An 18,488-nucleotide genomic window follows, 5' to 3' on the forward strand; every position below is an offset into this window, starting at 1 on the left:
GTTACCTGCTCCAGAGACTCCACCTATGGTATTAGGTAGAGATGTGTTACTCCTATTAAGAGCTTTCACCTCCTTCCAGAAGCCTGTTACATCATTACCCAGGAGCTTTTCAGCCATAGAGTCTGCTCTCATTACTTGTTCATGTTTGCTGACATAATGAACTGCAATTTAATATTTAGAATTAGTTAACTTTTTATGGTCAAGGACAGGCCCCTCTTTAGGCCTCCCTGCGAGGACCCAGGCCTTATGGGCCTCCTTGGCTACATTGTGATGGGCTGCCACTCTCTTGCCAGCTATTAGCAGGCAAGAGCTTTAGGATAAGATTGTTATCTTCACAGAGCTGCACAATAGTGTTCAGATAGATAGAGGGATGCTCTTATTGCCCAGTGCATTATATATATGTCAAATACCCACCTCAATCAAATCTAGTGTACAACATACAGGTGCAGCTTTATTGGCTCATGAAACAGCCACCTGCATAACGTTAAATAACGTTACCTTCGGGAGCATGGCACTGACTTAATGAGCTCACATCATGCATGATTAGCCAGTAGCTTTCAACCCATTGTGTCACAGCTAAAGCTTCTAACATTAACGTTACTTTGCAAGAACTGGACCTCGGTGACCTCATAGCTGGCTACGGACATGCACAGCACAAACGATTAGAATATATTGTAGTTTATTGCTTTAAATACCATTTCTACTCTGTTTTGGACCAAACCTTGTTGTTTACATAGCCTAAATAAATCTGAAAATTAAAAGAGATTACATCATAAAAAGGTCTCACAAGGTGTCTGTAAAACTAAAGGTAGGACATTTCAAAGCTAATACACAAACAATTTCAATTCACACAACAAAATGTGATTTGAAGTTTGCAGTGACATAAATTAGATGATCGATGAGCAATTTTCATATTCATTTTTGATACTTTTCAGTGTTTGACTGTGACGAGTCACACCGTTTTAGACCAAAGTAATGTCGCCATCTACTGGCTGAAACAAGCAACAACACTTTTTACTGACTGAGAGCACAAATAAAATGTTATCAGTAAGAAGAAAACAAGTGTTAGAAAACTCTGCTCATTTCTCTGTGACAAAGCTGTTTTAGTGAGGAAAGCTGAAAGGACAGAGACTGACTGACAAATGTTCTTCTGCTCTGAACATGAACTCTGTACTTTGTGCTGTTTCAGGAGGAAAACTGTCTCAGTTATACTCTCATATCAGTTTCACATTTCCTCCATCAGCTGAGTTTGATACAAATGAAGACAAGAAGGAAAAATAAAATGTTTATGTTTGTTTATTAATCATGTAAACCTTCAGTTTGTTCTCACATCCCATCAGTACAGTCTGTTACATGACTGTTGTTCAATGATTTAATGTACAGATTCACTTCATCCACACGACCAGTCTTTATAATACATCATAGCACTTCATTTGTACATCGCTTTAGACAACAATAACAACAACAACAACAACAACAACAACAACACCTAGTTGGTGTTGTCCAAAATATCTGTGATAAAAGAAGCTCTGGTGATTTTTATCTGAAGACCCATGCAGTGGAGGAGAAACAACAACATACAAATGCATCAAACAAATATTGAACAAACATTTAGAACATAGAGACGTTTACAATTTCACACAGAGAAATATCAGTTGAAGTAAACAATCATCATCATGAGCAGTGACAGCCTCCATGGTTAAACAGACACAGGAAGGAGCGCCACCTAAAGAAACTCAAACATTTACAGCACAACTAATGAGAAGATGTCAAAGTACCAGCCATAGTGTTTGACTGACAGCTGATCTCTGTGCAGTGAAGACATGAAAAGAAAAATCAGCTCTCAGCAACAATGATGGAGAAAAAAATACATTTCAGATCAAAAACACAGAATTTAATCCACTGTTTCTTAAATGACTTCTGTTTATTTGAGTTTACAGAACTCAGCAGTGCTTCCAACAGGGAAGTAAAACCCAAGTCCAGCATAGAGAGGCTGAGTGAATGTGGTCTGGACTCTGTGGAGGAGAGTCATGGTTTCAGAGACGCTGTAGAAGGACAGAATACCTGCACTGTGATCCAGGAACACTCCTACTCTGGAGGACTGAGGACCTGAGACAGGAGTTTGGTTATTGTTGAACCAGAACTTATAACAGGTTTTTCTACAATCCAGCATCCAAGATTTGTCATTGTATCCAAATTCACTTTCATCCCCTGCTCTGCTGATATTCTTGTATGTGACTGCTACATCAACTCCTCCTCCTCTCCACTCCACCTCCCAGTAACAACGTCCAGTCAGACTCTCTCTACTCAGGACCTGCCAACGATCAGTGAATCTGTCTGGGTGACTAGAATAAGATTGTTGTTTTCCAATTACTGTTGCTTTCCTGTTCCCCTCAGATAATAACAGCTTTGTGTGTGCTGTGTTTGGATCCAGTGTGATTTCACGTGAATATTTTAAGAATCCAGCTCTGGTCTTGGGCTCTGGTTGTGAATTTGACAGTAAAACATCCACATCAGTCACTGTCTGTGAGATGTTTGTCCATTTCTCTCTCAGAACGTCCTGTAGTTTATCTCTGACCTCTGACACAGCCGCTGTCACATCCTCAAAGTACCTCAGAGGACGGATATTGATGCTGGATGATTCTGTAGATTCACTGAGTGGTGACAGTGAGGAGTAGTTGTGTAGAAACTGGGTGTGATCCTCTGTGTGTGAGAGCTTCATCAGCTCAGCGTCTTTCCTCTTCAGCTCAGTGATCTCCTGCTGCAGCTTCTCCTCAAGCTCTCTGACTCCACTCACTTCAGTTTCCTGCTGGGATCTGACCTGCTGCTTCACATCAGAGCGTCTTTTCTCCATCAGACGGATCAGCTCAGTGAAGATCTCCTCACTGTCCTCCACTGCTTTATCAGCAGAGCGATTGATAGCCTCCACCTCCTGTTGAAGCAGCTTCACATCTTTCTCTCTGTCCTGGATTCTCTGCTGAATGTTTTGTCGACTCACCTCCAGCTCTCTCTGCCTCTCAGTCCTCTCTGCTGCAGCTGAGACTGTGTCGTGGCCTTTATGTTCATCCACAGAGCAGAGATAACAGATACACTGCTGATCAGTACGGCAGAACATCTTCATCACCTCATCATGACGAGAGCAGATCTTCTCCTGGAGCTTGTTGGAGGGGTCCACCAGCTTGTGTTTCTTTAACTGAGCTACATCATAATGAGGCTGAAGGTGCTGCTCACAGTAAGAGACGACACACACCAGACAGGACTTGAGAGCTTTCAGTTTCCTCCCAGTGCAGACATCACAGGCCACATCTTCAGGTCCAGCATAGCAGTGATCAGCAGGAGCAGCTTGGAGTCCAGTCTTCTTCAGTTCCTCCACTAAAACTGCCAACATGGTGTTTTTCAGCAGGACAGGCCTCGGTGTGAAGGTCTGCCTGCACTGAGGGCAGCTGTGGACTTTCTTCTTGTCCTCTTCATCCCAGAAGCTTTTAATACAGTTCATGCAGTAGCTGTGTCCACAGGGAGTAGCCACCGGATCCTTCAGTAGATCCAGACAGATGGAACAAGAGAAGGTTTCTCTGTCCAGCTGAACTCCTTTCTGCGCCATTTCACCTCTCAGTGACAACGACTGTCTGAGTTTCACGTTCTCAAAACTCAAAGTAGTTTGAGCTCTGATCTAAACAGCATGTGTTTGTGCAGTGAATGGGGCCTGTCAGCTCTCTCACTTCACCACTATGTTGGTTCAAACTGTAGATCTGAAGAGGAGGGAACAAGGAAATACGCAGACAGAGTGGAGCTGGCTGAGTTTGAGAGCAGGAAGAGGAAGGAGGGGTTATCAAGCTTTGCTTCATTCCAGGAGGACGAGCAGTTTATACTGTGTGTTTAACACTAGTTTGCTACAGAGCTCATTTCTCAATTAAAAACACTGGACACTTCAACTTTTAGGAGGTAAACTCTCCTTAGAATCAGATGGTTTGGAGATGACTCCTCAGTTTTCAGAATTAGCTCTTCTGATCTCCAAAAATACAGTTTGATTGAAGTATGTAATGATTACAATATCGGAAATACATTACAAGAAAAATTGTAAAGTCATCCTAATCACAGATGTAAAAGCAATGACACTCTCAGATAGTTCTGACTGATATGATAAAGCCTTATCAGTATTTTTGAAGGAAACATGTTAAGTTCAGAAAATACATTTGAGTAAAAACTGTTTCTATTGTTAAATGCATTTAAACAAATAGGTAAGTTACATGTTGCAAGTCAAACTTCTGTAGAACCTGAATGCACCACATCATGTGACTCTGCAGTGAAGTTAGTGACATAAATGTTTTGGTGAATATCAAAAAAGGTTCATTATTTATATTATTAGTGGGGGAGACCGGGGGAGATAGTAACACTTCTTATGTCAGCATAACTAAACTTTATTCAAACACAAAACACATTGTGTGTGTGTGTGTGTAGACTTTGGTCTTTGGAAGCAGAAAACACCAGAACACGACTGCCCTCTCCAGGTGAAACCTATCATAGACAGTATTCACAATGCCAGCAAAGCCTCCTGTCATCCTCACAGGAACCTTGTAGTGGCTGAAAGAATGGTGGCAACCAAGGTCAAAACAGACCTGACACAGTCCAAGAGGGCAAAGCCATTGCAGTGGGGCTTCAAGTTGTTTGTACTTGCTGAGTCGTGCAACAGGTACACCGTTGATTTTGCTCTGTACGCAGGAAAAAAAGACTTTCACACTGGCCAAGGACTCTCGTATGACTCTGTCATGTCTCTCTTGAATCGTTCGTACCTGGGTTCTGGAAACTCTTCCTGTGTTTCTTTGACATTGCTGCCACTAATGCATACATCCTCCACAAAGAACATGCATCACAGAGACAAGAGGAAACAATGACCCACGAGGCCTTCATGGAGGAGCTAACCACACAGCTGTGTTGTGGCTCAAATAAGATCCCAGCCAAACAGGCCAGGTGTGATCATGTGCCTGTTCCAGAGGCCCCATTGAGTGCAGACATTACCAAGGTGGCGTCTGTCAGAAGCAAGACCTGTCTCCTGTGCAGCATGGACAAATGAAAGAAACAGAACACTCCATGGAAGTGTGAGGAGTGTGATGTTCCCCTTTGTCTGCAACTGACCAGGAACTGTTTTGAGGAATGACACAAAAGACCCTGATGTTGACAAAACATGAATAAAGACATGACAAGGTGTGATGATTAAGTTGATCGCCATCTAGTTGTGTATTTGAATGGACTGGCTGGACCCTCTTGTCATATTTATGTAATCATAGTCTTGGTAGAAGCGCTTTGAATGGCCAAAATGACCAGAACAAATATGAACAGAGGACACTGATTCAGATGCTGAATCCATTCATGCTTCTAATACAGTTCATGCAGTAGCTGTGTCCACACACAATTGTCACGAGATCCTTCAGCAGATCAGGACCACAGTGGAAGCAAGCTTTCAGGATTTACTGTGTTTACATCCTCTGTGGTTTGTGACGTCATCACCAAAATCAATAAATCAGATCCACACTGATCAAACTACAGAAGGTGTATTTTAATGTTAGATACACATCCGTAAATAAACAAAGTAAGTTCCTTGAGGCAACTCTGGATCCCACATATGAGCTACATTAGCTCACAGTGTGTGTAATATTACATGTCTATGTAATAATCCTTTTTACTGACTGAGAGCACAAATAAAATGTTATCAGTAAGAAGCAACAAGTGTTAGAAAACTCTGCTCATTTCTCTGTGACAAAGCTGTTTTAGTGAGGAAAGCTGAAAGGACAGAGACTGACTGACAAATGTTCTTCTGCTCTGAACATGAACTCTGTACTTTGTGCTGTTTCAGGAGGAAAACTGTCTCAGTTATACTCTCATATCAGTTTCACATTTCCTCCATCACCTGAGTTTGATACAAATGAAGACAAGAAGAAAAAAATGTTTATGTTTGTTTATTAATCATGTAAACCTTCAGTTTGTTCTCACATCCCATCAGTACAGTCTGTTACATGACTGTTGTTCAATGATTTAATGTACAGATTCACTTCATCCACACAACCACTCTTTATAATACATCATAGCACTTCATTTGGACATCGCTTTAGACAACAACAACAACAACAACACTTGTTTTGCTGACAAAATGAATGTAAATGTAGCCTCATTAAAGTGCTTATTACAAATTTACAAAACAGCAAAATATCTACGAGAAAGGAAGCTCTGGTGATTTTTATCTGAAGACCCATGCAGTGGAGGAGAAACAACAGCATGCATCAAACAAATATTGAACAAACATTTAGAACATAGAGACGTTTACAATTTCACACAGAGAAATATCAGTTGAGGAAAAGAAACATCATCATGAGCAGTGACAGCCTCCATGATTAAACAGACACAGGAAGGAGCGCCACCTAAAGAAACTCAAACATTTACAGCACAACTAATGAGAAGATGTCAAAGTACCAGCCATAGTGTTTGACTGACAGCTGATCTCTGTGCAGTGAAGACATGAAAAGAAAAATCAGCTCTCAGCAACAATGATGGAGAAAAAAATACATTTCAGATCAAAAACACAGAATTTAATCCACTGTTTCTTAAATGACTTCTGTTTATTTGAGTTTACAGAACTCAGCAGTGTCTCCAACAGGGAAGTAAAACCTGAGTCCAGCACAGAGAGGCTGAGTGAATGTGGTCTGGACTCTGTGGAGGAGAGTCATGGTTTCAGAGACGCTGTAGAAGGACAGAATACCTGCACTGTGATCCAGGTACACTCCTACTCTGGAGGACTGAGGACCTGAGACAGGAGTGCTGATGTTGTTGTGCAAGAACTGATACTTACTGTTGTCAGGATATAAAGCCCAAGATTTGTCATTGTGTCCAAGTGCACATTTATTATGATTTCCTGCTCTGCTGATATTCTTGTATGTGACTGCTACATCAACTCCTGTCCCTCTCCACTCCACCTCCCAGTAACAACGTCCAGTCAGACTCTCTCTACTCAGGACCTGCCAAAGATCAGTGAATCTGTCTGGGTGACTAGAATAAGATTGTTTTTTACCCATTGATGTTGCTTTCCTGTTCCCCTCAGATAATAACAGCTTTGTGTGTGCTGTGTTTGGATCCAGTGTGATTTCACGTGAATATTTTAAGAATCCAGCTCTGGTCTTGGGCTCTGGTTGTGAATTTGACAGTAAAACATCCACATCAGTCACCGTCTGTGAGATGTTTGTCCATTTCTCTCTCAGAACATCCTGTAGTTTATCTCTGAGCTCTGACACAGCTGCTGTCACATCCTCAAAGTACCTCAGAGGATGGATATTGATGCTGGATGAGTCTGTAGATTCACTGAGTGGTGACAGTGAGGAGTAGTTGTGTAGAAACTGGGTGTGATCCTCTGTGTGTGAGAGCTTCATCAGCTCAGCGTCTTTCCTCTTCAGCTCAGTGATCTCCTGCTGCAGCTTCTCCTCAAGCTCTTTGACTCCACTCACTTCAGTTTCCTGCTGGGATCTGACCTGCTGCTTCACATCAGAGCGTCTTTTCTCCATCAGACGGATCAGCTCAGTGAAGATCTTCTCACTGTCCTCCACTGCTTTATCAGCAGAGCGATTGATAGCCTCCACCTCCTGTTGAAGCAGCTTCACATCTTTCTCTCTGTCCTGGATTCTCTGCTGGATGTTTTGTCGACTCACCTCCAGCTCTCTCTGCCTCTCAGTCCTCTCTGCTGCAGCTGAGACTGTGTCGTGGCCTTTATGTTCATCCACAGAGCAGAGATAACAGATACACTGCTGATCAGTACGGCAGAACATCTTCATCACCTCATCATGACAAGAGCAGATCTTCTCCTGGAGCTTGTTGGAGGGGTCCACCAGCTTGTGTTTCTTTAACTGAGCTACATCATAATGAAGCTGAAGGTGCTGCTCACAGTAAGAGACGACACACACCAGACAGGACTTGAGAGCTTTCAGTTTTCTCCCAGTGCAGACATCACAGGCCACATCTTCAGGTCCAGCATAGCAGTGATCAGCAGGAGCAGCTTGGAGTCCAGTCTTCTTCAGTTCCTCCACTAAAACTGCTAACATGGTGTTTTTCAGCAGGACAGGCCTCGGTGTGAAGGTCTGCCTGCACTGAGGGCAGCTGTGGACTTTCTTCTCGTCCTCTTCATCCCAGAAGCTTTTAATACAGTTCATGCAGTAGCTGTGTCCACAGGGAGTAGCCACCGGATCCTTCAGTAGATCCAGACAGATGGAACAAGAGAAGGTTTCTCTGTCCAGCTGAACTCCTTTCTTCGCCATTTCACCTCTCAGTGACAACGACTGTCTGAGTTTCACTTTCTCAAAACTCAAAGTAGTTTGAGCTCTGATCTAAACAGCATGTGTTTGTGCAGTGAATGGGGCCTGTCAGCTCTCTCACTTCACCACCATGTTGGTTCAAACTGTAGATCTGAAGGGGAGGGAACAAGGAAATACGCAGACAGAGTGGAGCTGGCTGAGTTTGAGAGCAGGAAGAGGAGGGAGGGGTTATCAAGCTTTGCTTCATTCCAGGAGGACGAGCAGTTTATACTGTGTGTTTAACACTAGTTTGCTACAGAGCTCATTTCTCAATTAAAAACACTGGACACTTCAACTTTTAGGAGGTAAACTCTCCTTAGAATCAGATGGTTTGGAGATGACTCCTCAGTTTTCAGAATTAGCTCTTCTGATCTCCAAAAATACAGTTTGATTGAAGTATGTAATGATTACAATATCGGAAATACATTACAAGAAAAATTGTAAAGTCATCCTAATCACAGATGTAAATGCAATGACACTCTCAGATAGTTCTGACTGATATGATAAAGCCTTATCAGTATTTTTGAAGGAAACATGTTAAGTTCAGAAAATACATTTGAGTAAAAACTGTTTTTATTGTTAAATGCATTTAAACAAATAGGTAAGTTACATGTTGCAAGTCAAACTTCTGTAGAACCTGAATGCACCACATCATGTGACTCTGCAGTGAAGTTAGTGACATAAATGTTTTGGTGAATATCAAAAAAGGCTCATTATTTATATTATTAGTGGGGGAGACCGGGGGAGATAGTAACACTTCTTATGTCAGCATAACTAAACTTTATTCAAACACAAAACACATTGTGTGTGTGTGTGTGTGTGTGTGTGTGTGTGTGTATGTGTAGACTTTGGTCTTTGGAAGCAGAAAACACCAGAACACGACTGCCCTCTCCAGGTGAAACCTATCATAGACAGTATTCACAATGCCAGCAAAGCCTCCTGTCATCCTCACAGGAACCTTGTAGTGGCTGAAAGAATGGTGGCAACCAAGGTCAAAACAGACCTGACACAGTCCAAGAGGGCAAAGCCATTGCAGTGGGGCTTCAAGTTGTTTGTACTTGCTGAGTCGAGCAACAGGTACACTGTTGATTTTGCTCTGTACGCAGGAAAAAAAGACTTTCACACTGGCCAAGGACTCTCGTATGACTCTGTCATGTCTCTCTTGAATCGTTCATACCTGGGTTCTGGAAACTCTTCCTGTGTTTCTTTGACATTGCTGCCACCAATGCATACATCCTCCACAAAGAACATGCATCACAGAGACAAGAGGAAACAATGACCCACGAGGCCTTCATGGAGGAGCTAACCACACAGCTGTGTTGTGGCTCAAATAAGATCCCAGCCAAACAGGCCAGGTGTGATCATGTGCCTGTTCCAGAGGCCCCATTGAGTGCAGACATTACCAAGGTGGCGTCTGTCAGAAGCAAGACCTGTCTCCTGTGCAGCATGGACAAATGAAAGAAACAGAACACTCCATGGAAGTGTGAGGAGTGTGATGTTCCCCTTTGTCTGCAACTGACCAGGAACTGTTTTGAGGAATGACACAAAAGACCCTGATGTTGACAAAACATGAATAAAGACATGACAAGGTGTGATCAATAAGTTGATCGCCATCTAGTTGTGTATTTGAATGGATTGGCTGGACCCTCTTGTCATATTTATGTAATCATAGTCTTGGTAGAAGCGCTTTGAATGACCAAAATGACCAGAACAAATACGAACAGAGGACACTGATTCAGATGCTGAATCCATTCATGCTTCTAATACAGTTCATGCAGTAGCTGTGTCCACACACAATTGTCACGAGATCCTTCAGCAGATCAGGACCACAGTGGAAGCAAGCTTTCAGGATTTACTGTGTTTACATCTTCTGTGGTTTGTGACGTCATCACCAAAATCAATCAATCAGATCCACATTGATCAAAATACAGAAGGTGTATTTTAATGTTGGACACACATCCGTAAATAAAGTAAGTTCCTTGAGGCAACTCTGGATCCCACATATGAGCTACATTAGCTCACAGTGTGTGTAATATTACATGTCTATGTAATAATCCTTTTTACTGACTGAGAGCACAAATAAAATGTTATCAGTAAGAAGCAACAAGTGATAGAAAACTCTGCTCATTTCTCTGTGACAAAGCTGTTTTAGTGAGGAAAGCTGAAAGGACAGAGACTGACTGACAAATGTTCTTCTGCTCTGAACATGAACTCTGTACTTTGTGCTGTTTCAGGAGGAAAACTGTCTCAGTTATACTCTCATATCAGTTTCACATTTCCTCCATCACCTGAGTTTGATACAAATGAAGACAAGAAGGAAGAAAAAAATGTTTGTTTGTTTATTAATCATGTAAACCTTCAGTTTGTTCTCACATCCCATCAGTACAGTCTGTTACATGACTGTTGTTCAATGATTTAATGTACAGATTCACTTCCGCCACACGACCAGTCTTTATAATACATCATAGCACTTCATTTGGACATCGCTTTAGACAACAACAACAACAACAACAACAACAACACTTGTTTTGCTGACAAAATGAATGTAAATGTAGCCTCATTAAAGTGCTTATTACAAATTTACAAAACAGCAAAATATCTACGAGAAAGGAAGCTCTGGTGATTTTTATCTGAAGACCCATGCAGTGGAGGAGAAACAACAACATGCATCAAACAAATATTGAACAAACATTTAGAACATAGAGACGTTTGCAATTTCACACAGAGAAATATCAGTTGAGGTAAAGAAACATCATCATGAGCAGTGACAGCCTCCATGGTTAAACAGACACAGGAAGGAGCGCCACCTAAAGAAACTCAAACATTTACAGCACAACTAATGAGAAGATGTCAAAGTACCAGCCATAGTGTTTGACTGACAGCTGATCTCTGTGCAGTGAAGACATGAAAAGAAAAATCAGCTCTCAGCAACAATGATGGAGAAAAAAATACATTTCAGATCAAAACACAGAATTTAATCCACTGTTTCTTAAATGACTTCTGTTTATTTGAGTTTACAGAACTCAGCAGTGCTTCCAACAGGGAAGTAAAGCCCAAGTCCAGCATAGAGAGGCTGAGTGAATGTGGTCTGGACTCTGTGGAGGAGAGTCATGGTTTCAGAGACGCTGTAGAAGGACAGAATACCTGCACTGTGATCCAGGTACACTCCTACTCTGGAGGACTGAGGACCTGAGACAGGAGTGCTGATTTTGTTGTACCAGAAGTGATAACAGGTTTTTCTACAAAGCAGCACCCAAGATTTGTCATTGTATCCAAATACATTTTTATCCCCTGCTCTGCTGATATTCTTGTATGTAACTGCTACATGAACTCCTCCTCCTCTCCACTCCACCTCCCAGTAACAACGTCCAGTCAGACTCTCTCTACTCAGGACCTGACAATAATCAGTGAATCTGTCTGGGTGACTTGAATAAGATTGTTTTTTATCCATTATTGTTACTTTCCTGTTCCCCTCAGATAATAACAGGTATGTGTGTGCTGTGTTTGGATCCAGTGTGATTTCACATGAATATTTTAAGAATCCAGCTCTGGTCTTGGGCTCTGGTTGTGAATTTGACAATAAAACATCCACATCAGTCACTGTCTGTGAGATGTTTGTCCATTTCTCTCTCAGAACGTCCTGTAGTTTATCTCTGAGCTCTGACACAGCCGTTGTCACATCCTCAAAGTACCTCAGAGGACGGATATTGATGCTGGATGAGTCTGTAGATTCACTGAGTGGTGACAGTGAGGAGTAGTTGTGTAGAAACTGGGTGTGATCCTGTGTGTGTGAGAGCTTCATCAGCTCAGCGTCTTTCCTCTTCAGCTCAGTGATCTCCTGCTGCAGCTTCTCCTCAAGCTCTTTGACTCCACTCACTTCAGTTTCCTGCTGGGATCTGACCTGCTGCTTCACATCAGAGCGTCTTTTCTCCATCAGACGGATCAGCTCAGTGAAGATCTCCTCACTGTCCTCCACTGCTTTATCAGCAGAGCGATTGATAGCCTCCACCTCCTGTTGAAGCAGCTTCACATCTTTCTCTCTGTCCTGGATTCTCTGCTGAATGTTTTGTCGACTCACCTCCAGCTCTCTCTGCCTCTCAGTCCTCTCTGCTGCAGCTGAGACTGTGTCGTGGCCTTTATGTTCATCCACAGAGCAGAGATAACAGATACACTGCTGATCAGTACGGCAGAACATCTTCATCACCTCATCATGACGAGAGCAGATCTTCTCCTGGAGCTTGTTGGAGGGGTCCACCAGCTTGTGTTTCTTTAACTGAGCTACATCATAATGAGGCTGAAGGTGCTGCTCACAGTAAGAGACGACACACACCAGACAGGACTTGAGAGCTTTCAGTTTTCTCCCAGTGCAGACATCACAGGCCACATCTTCAGGTCCAGCATAGCAGTGATCAGCAGGAGCAGCTTGGAGTCCAGTCTTCTTCAGTTCCTCCACTAAAACTGCTAACATGGCGTTTTTCAGCAGGACAGGCCTCGGTGTGAAGGTCTGCCTGCACTGAGGGCAGCTGTGGACTTTCTTCTCGTCCTCTTCATCCCAGAAGCTTTTAATACAGTTCATGCAGTAGCTGTGTCCACAGGGAGTAGTCACCGGATCCTTCAGTAGATCCAGACAGATGGGACAAGAGAAGGTTTCTCTGTCCAGCTGAACTCCTTTCTGCGCCATTTCACCTCTCAGTGACAACGACTGTCTGAGTTTCACTTTCTCAGAACTGAAAGTAGTTTGAGCTCTGATCTAAACAACATGTGTTTGTGCAGTGAATGGGGCCTGTCAGCTCTCTCACTTCACCACCTTGTTGGTTCAAACTGTAGATCTGAAGGGGAGGGAACAAGGAAATACACAGACAGAGTGGAGCTGGCTGAGTTTGAGAGCAGGAAGAGGAGGGAGGGGTTATCAAGCTTTGCTTCATTCCAGGAGGACGAGCAGTTTATACTGTGTGTTTAACACTAGTTTGCTACAGAGCTCATTTCTCAATTAAAAACACTGGACACTTCAACTTTTAGGAGGTAAACTCTCCTTAGAATCAGATGGTTTGGAGATGACTCCTCAGTTTTCAGAATTAGCTCTTCTGATCTCCAAAAATACAGTTTGATTAAAGTATGTAATGATTACAATATCTGAAATACATTACAAGAAAGATGGAAAATTCATCCTAGTTGATCCTTTTGAAAGACAGCAGCACAGTCCTGACACCAGTGACGACTTTCTCCATCCTGGAAAGGGACGTTAACAGACTGTTGAAGAGACAGAACCTCAGCAGAGCAGTCAGACCAGACTCTGTCCAAGCACTGAAAATATTATTCACAAATACACTGCTGAAGATTAAACCACTGGATGTTTCTTCTCCAAAGACAGATTCACCCTCCAAACATCTCAGACAGTTTCATTTCATAATAGTTTGAGTCTAAAATGATCCCATGGCTCACAGAATAACAGTAAAGGAAAAACTTCACTGAGCCTTTGGCAGCTTCAAACAACATCAGCAAAGAAACATTTAAATATCTGTAATATCACACTGTGTCAGTTTGTTCACAGGAGTCACACCCTGTAACACTGATGCTGCATTCAGGGCACATGGGAAAGATGGTAGAGAAGTGTTTCCACTTTATGAATGATATTCATATCATCTCTCAGGCTGTAAATACTATTTGGGAATGTTGAGGCTATACATTAACATTTCTCTGACTTCTTGAATTCTAATTAAACATCATGGAAATACTTGTAACCAAATATGAAGAATCAGCTACACATCATGTGTCAGCACTCAACAAAACGTCTTCACAGCCAAACTTGACAAAATGAATTCTGGCTATTTCTCCAGTATTTTAACATATCCTCCTTATTGACAAAGCGCACCAAAAAATGTTGGTCGTAACAAACAAGTGATAGAAAGCTCTGCTCATTTCTCTGTGACAAAGTGGTGCTAATGAGGAATATGAAAAGTTGTTCTCTTCTAAACATGAACACTGTACTTTGTGGCATTTCAGGAGGAAAACTGCCTCAGTTAAACTATCATATCACTTTCACATTCTCTTCATCAGTTTTGCCTGGAATGAAGACAAGAAGAAAATACTTTGGTTATGTTTCTTTATTCATTATGTTCACTTTGTTCTCACATCACATCAGTAAAGTCTGTTAAATCATTCACTTTCATTGATTTCATGTACAGATTCACTTCAGCCGCACAATCAGTGTTTATAACATGTCATCGTACCTTATTTGTATACACTTTGGGCAACAACATTTGGTCTGACAAATAAATGTAAATGTAATTATAGTTCACCTTAAATCTTTTATAAAAACAAAGCAAAATATCAGCGATAAAGTAAGCTGTGGTGTTTTCTCTCTTAAGATCCATGCAGTGGAAGAGAAACAACAACTTACGAGTGCATTGGTACAAATATCCAGCAAACATGGAGAGCACAGAGAAGTATACTTTAAAAAAACATTATTTTTTAGGGCTTTTGCATTAATGATAGAGCAGCTTGAGATTAGCAGGAAAGGGAGGAGAGAGAATGGGGATGACAAAATACGTTTAAGAATGAAAACAGAATTTAATCCACTGTCCCTTAATAACCTCTGTCTAGTTGAGTTTACAGAACTCAGCAGTGTCTCCAGAAGACCAACAAAACCGAAGTCCAACACAGAGAGGCTGAGTGAATGTGGTCTGGACTCTGTGGAGGAGAGTCATGGTTTCAGAGACGCTGTAGAAGGACAGAATACCTGCACTGTGATCCAGGTACACTCCTACTCTGGAGGACTGAGGACCTGAGACAGGAGTGCTGATTTTGTTGTACCAGGACTTATAACGGGTTTTTCTACAATCCAGCATCCAAGATTCGTCATTGCATCCAAATTCACTTTCATCCCCTGCTCTGCTGATATTCTTGTATGCGACTGCTACATCAACTCCTCCTCCTCTCCACTCCACCTCCCAGTAACAACGTCCAGTCAGACTCTCTCTACTCAGGACCTGCCAACGATCAGTGAATCTGTCTGGGTGACTAGAATAAGATTGTTGTTTTCCAATTACTGTTGCTTTCCTGTTCCCCTCAGATAATAACAGCTTTGTGTGTGCTGTGTTTGGATCCAGTGTGATTTCACATGAATATTTTAAGAATCCAGCTCTGGTCTTGGGCTCTGGTTGTGAATTTGACAGTAAAACATCCACATCAGTCACTGTCTGTGAGATGTTTGTCCATTTCTCTCTCAGAACGTCCTGTAGTTTATCTCTGAGCTCTGACACAGCTGCTGTCACATCCTCAAAGTACCTCAGAGGACGGATATTGATGCTGGATGATTCTGTAGATTCACTGAGTGGTGACAGTGAGGAGTAGTTGTGTAGAAACTGGGTGTGATCCTGTGTGTGTGAGAGCTTCATCAGCTCAGCGTCTTTCCTCTTCAGCTCAGTGATCTCCTGCTGCAGCTTCTCCTCAAGCTCTCTGACTCCACTCACTTCAGTTTCCTGCTGGGATCTGACCTGCTGCTTCACATCAGAGCGTCTTTTCTCCATGAGACGGATCAGCTCAGTGAAGATCTTCTCACTGTCCTCCACTGCTTTATCAGCAGAGCGATTGATAGCCTCCACCTCCTGTTGAAGCAGCTTCACATCTTTCTCTCTGTCCTGGATTCTCTGCTGGATGTTTTGTCGACTCACCTCCAGCTCTCTCTACCTCTCAGTCCTCTCTGCTGCAGCTGAGACTGTGTCGTGGCCTTTATGTTCATCCACAGAGCAGAGATAACAGATACACTGCTGATCAGTACGGCAGAACATCTTCATCACCTCATCATGACGAGAGCAGATCTTCTCCTGGAGCTTGTTGGAGGGGTCCACCAGCTTGTGTTTTGTTAATGGAGCTACATCATAATGACGCTGAAGGTGCTGCTCACAGTAAGAGGCCAAACACACCAGACAGGACTTGAGAGCTTTCAGTTTCCTCCCAGTGCAGACATCACAGGCCACATCTTCAGGTCCAGCATAGCAGTGATCAGCAGGAGCAGCTTGGAGTCCAGTCTTCTTCAGTTCCTCCACTAAAACTGCCAACATGGTGTTTTTCAGCAGGACAGGCCTCGGTGTGAAGGTCTGCCTGCACTGAGGGCAGCTGTGGACTTTCTTCTTGTCCTCTTCATCCCAGAAGCTTTTAATACAGTTCATGCAGTAGCTGTGTCCACAGGGAGTAGCCACCGGATCCTTCAGTAGATCCAGACAGATGGAACAAGAGAAGGTTTCTCTGTCCAGCTGAACTCCTTTCTGCGCCATTTCACCTCTCAGTGACAACGACTGTCTGAGTTTCACTTTCTCAAAACTCAAAGTAGTTTGAGTTCTGATCTAAACAACATGTGTTTGTGCAGTGAATGGGACCTGTCAGCTCTCTCACTTCACCACTATGTTGGTTCAAACTGTAGATCTGAAGGGGAGGGAACAAGGAAATACGCAGACAGAGTGGAGCTGGCTGAGTTTGAGAGCAGGAAGAGGAGGGAGGGGTTATCAAGCTTTGCTTCATTCCAGGAGGATGAGCAGTTTATACTGTGTGTTTAACACTAGTTTGCTACAGAGCTCATTTCTCAATTAAAAACACTGGACACTTCAACTTTTAGGAGGTAAACTCTCCTTAGAATCATATAGTATTGTGATGATTCCTCAGTTTTTAGAGTTTGCTCAGTTTGATTAAAGTATGTAATGATTACAGTAATTCAAAAATATTTTTAAAATAATTTATTACTGCTGTAAAATGAATGACCAACGGTTCTGACTCATTGGATACAGTTTTGTCAGTATTTTTGAGGAAAATACATGAAGTCTCGACACCAAATTTTAGTAAAAGTTGTATTTCATTCTGACGCATGTATCTGTAAATATGAAAAGAGGGGTTTCATTGATGTTATTGTGATTTTTGCCAACATATAATAATTGACAATTTCCTATGGATTTCCTATGAAATACTGAGGCAGACTTCAGAATACGAGGATGACTTAGAAACTCTTGAACCTTATTTTTCTCCTCCTTTTCCCTTTAAAGTCAACGACAGATCTTTCACTGCTCCTCAGCTGTTAATACTTCCAGAAACACCCTTAATCTCAAACCTAAACCCAAACCTAAATGTCCACCAATTACAAATGATTGTATGTCGACTTTAAATGAGACTGAACATGTTGCTTTCAGATGTTGAGTCCTTCTGATATTGTGATTAAACTGATTGCAGCATTTCATATGGATACTGTCATGATTATAAAATTATGAAGTATTTCTGTTTTTAAAAAGGTGGACTAACTTTACCTGTGATGGTGCAATAAATCAGTCTCAGTTGTCAGGAACACTAATAGTGGCTCATTTGTTGCCAGTTAAGGATAAATTAGAGAAAGTGTAGAGCGCAGCCGGCTGTTTTGTAGATTGACAGATTACACCCTGGATACAGCGAGTCACAAGATATTTGAATCAAGTCTGGATTCAGTCTTTCCAACCCAGGATCGTCTGGCTGTGAGGTGACAGAGCTAAACACTGGAACAACATGACAAGTTTCATCTGCAAATTAATAAAACCCAACCCAAACTTAATCAAATTAATAATACGTTTTTCTAAGTCTTTCATACCACTCACACACACACACACACACACACACACACACACACAAAAAAACACCCTGCATCTTCATCAGCATAACTGAATTAACTGGTATGTTTAAAGGAACAGTGTGTCCCCATATGAGGACATTACATTTTTGGTTTCCTACACCTTATACTTGTATTCTGCTTAACTTAAGGTGCGGACATACCAAACTGACATCAAAGAACTAGCAGCGACGAAAGGCAACTGTTGCGTCGTTTACGTCGCCTCACGTTGCCCTGTGTCAGTTGCATTTGAACACACTACACGGACTACATCTGATGGCCAAGTGGCACGTACGCTCTGCGCCTGTGTGAGAGAGAGAGAGGTACATCCTGACAACTGAGGGTTTTCCTATCTGTGCAGCCGAGCACCACAGCACCTCCACGGACTATTACATCCAGACGGTCCCGGTGTTTACTCCGCAGGCTCCACTTCACTCAGCTGCCCGATAAACCCGCTTCCCACTTTAACCTGAATAACAAACCAGGGCTCGGTGCTCCGGTTGGATCCAAACGAAGAGCTGGGGCTAGCTCAG

At 42.4% G+C, this 18,488-nt stretch overlaps 4 protein-coding genes across 4 annotated transcripts; all 4 read right to left on the reverse strand.

Moving 5' to 3' along the window:
- Positions 1–1,278: 1,278 nt before the first annotated feature.
- Positions 1,279–3,683, reverse strand: LOC144465072 (tripartite motif-containing protein 16-like). Its single transcript, XM_078172979.1, has one exon. It carries the CDS (start codon positions 3,599–3,601, stop codon positions 1,925–1,927), a length of 1,677 nt encoding a protein of 558 aa, XP_078029105.1. The 5' UTR covers positions 3,602–3,683; the 3' UTR covers positions 1,279–1,924.
- A 2,255-nt stretch (positions 3,684–5,938) lies between these two features.
- On the reverse strand, positions 5,939–8,426 carry LOC144465073 (tripartite motif-containing protein 16-like). The gene has a single exon (XM_078172980.1). The coding sequence runs from the start codon at positions 8,292–8,294 to the stop codon at positions 6,612–6,614; it is 1,683 nt and encodes a 560-aa protein (XP_078029106.1). The 5' UTR covers positions 8,295–8,426; the 3' UTR covers positions 5,939–6,611.
- A 2,229-nt stretch (positions 8,427–10,655) lies between these two features.
- Positions 10,656–13,169, reverse strand: LOC144465074 (tripartite motif-containing protein 16-like). The gene has a single exon (XM_078172981.1). It carries the CDS (start codon positions 13,009–13,011, stop codon positions 11,335–11,337), a length of 1,677 nt encoding a protein of 558 aa, XP_078029107.1. The 5' UTR covers positions 13,012–13,169; the 3' UTR covers positions 10,656–11,334.
- A 1,247-nt stretch (positions 13,170–14,416) lies between these two features.
- Positions 14,417–16,683, reverse strand: LOC117272299 (E3 ubiquitin/ISG15 ligase TRIM25-like). Its single transcript, XM_078172982.1, has one exon. The coding sequence runs from the start codon at positions 16,604–16,606 to the stop codon at positions 16,016–16,018; it is 591 nt and encodes a 196-aa protein (XP_078029108.1). The 5' UTR covers positions 16,607–16,683; the 3' UTR covers positions 14,417–16,015.
- Positions 16,684–18,488: the final 1,805 nt, after the last annotated feature.

Source organism: Epinephelus lanceolatus, chromosome 12 (assembly GCF_041903045.1).
Source record: "Epinephelus lanceolatus isolate andai-2023 chromosome 12, ASM4190304v1, whole genome shotgun sequence".
NCBI classification, from domain to species: Eukaryota; Metazoa; Chordata; class Actinopteri; order Perciformes; family Serranidae; genus Epinephelus; species Epinephelus lanceolatus.

What these genes read in the sequence shown, in the direction of transcription:
- LOC144465072 (XM_078172979.1), bottom strand. Translation starts at nt 3,601, where the DNA reads ATGGCGCAGAAAGGAGTTCAGCTGGACAGAGAAACCTTCTCTTGTTCC.
- LOC144465073 (XM_078172980.1), bottom strand. Translation starts at nt 8,294, where the DNA reads ATGGCGAAGAAAGGAGTTCAGCTGGACAGAGAAACCTTCTCTTGTTCC.
- LOC144465074 (XM_078172981.1), bottom strand. Translation starts at nt 13,011, where the DNA reads ATGGCGCAGAAAGGAGTTCAGCTGGACAGAGAAACCTTCTCTTGTCCC.
- LOC117272299 (XM_078172982.1), bottom strand. Translation starts at nt 16,606, where the DNA reads ATGGCGCAGAAAGGAGTTCAGCTGGACAGAGAAACCTTCTCTTGTTCC.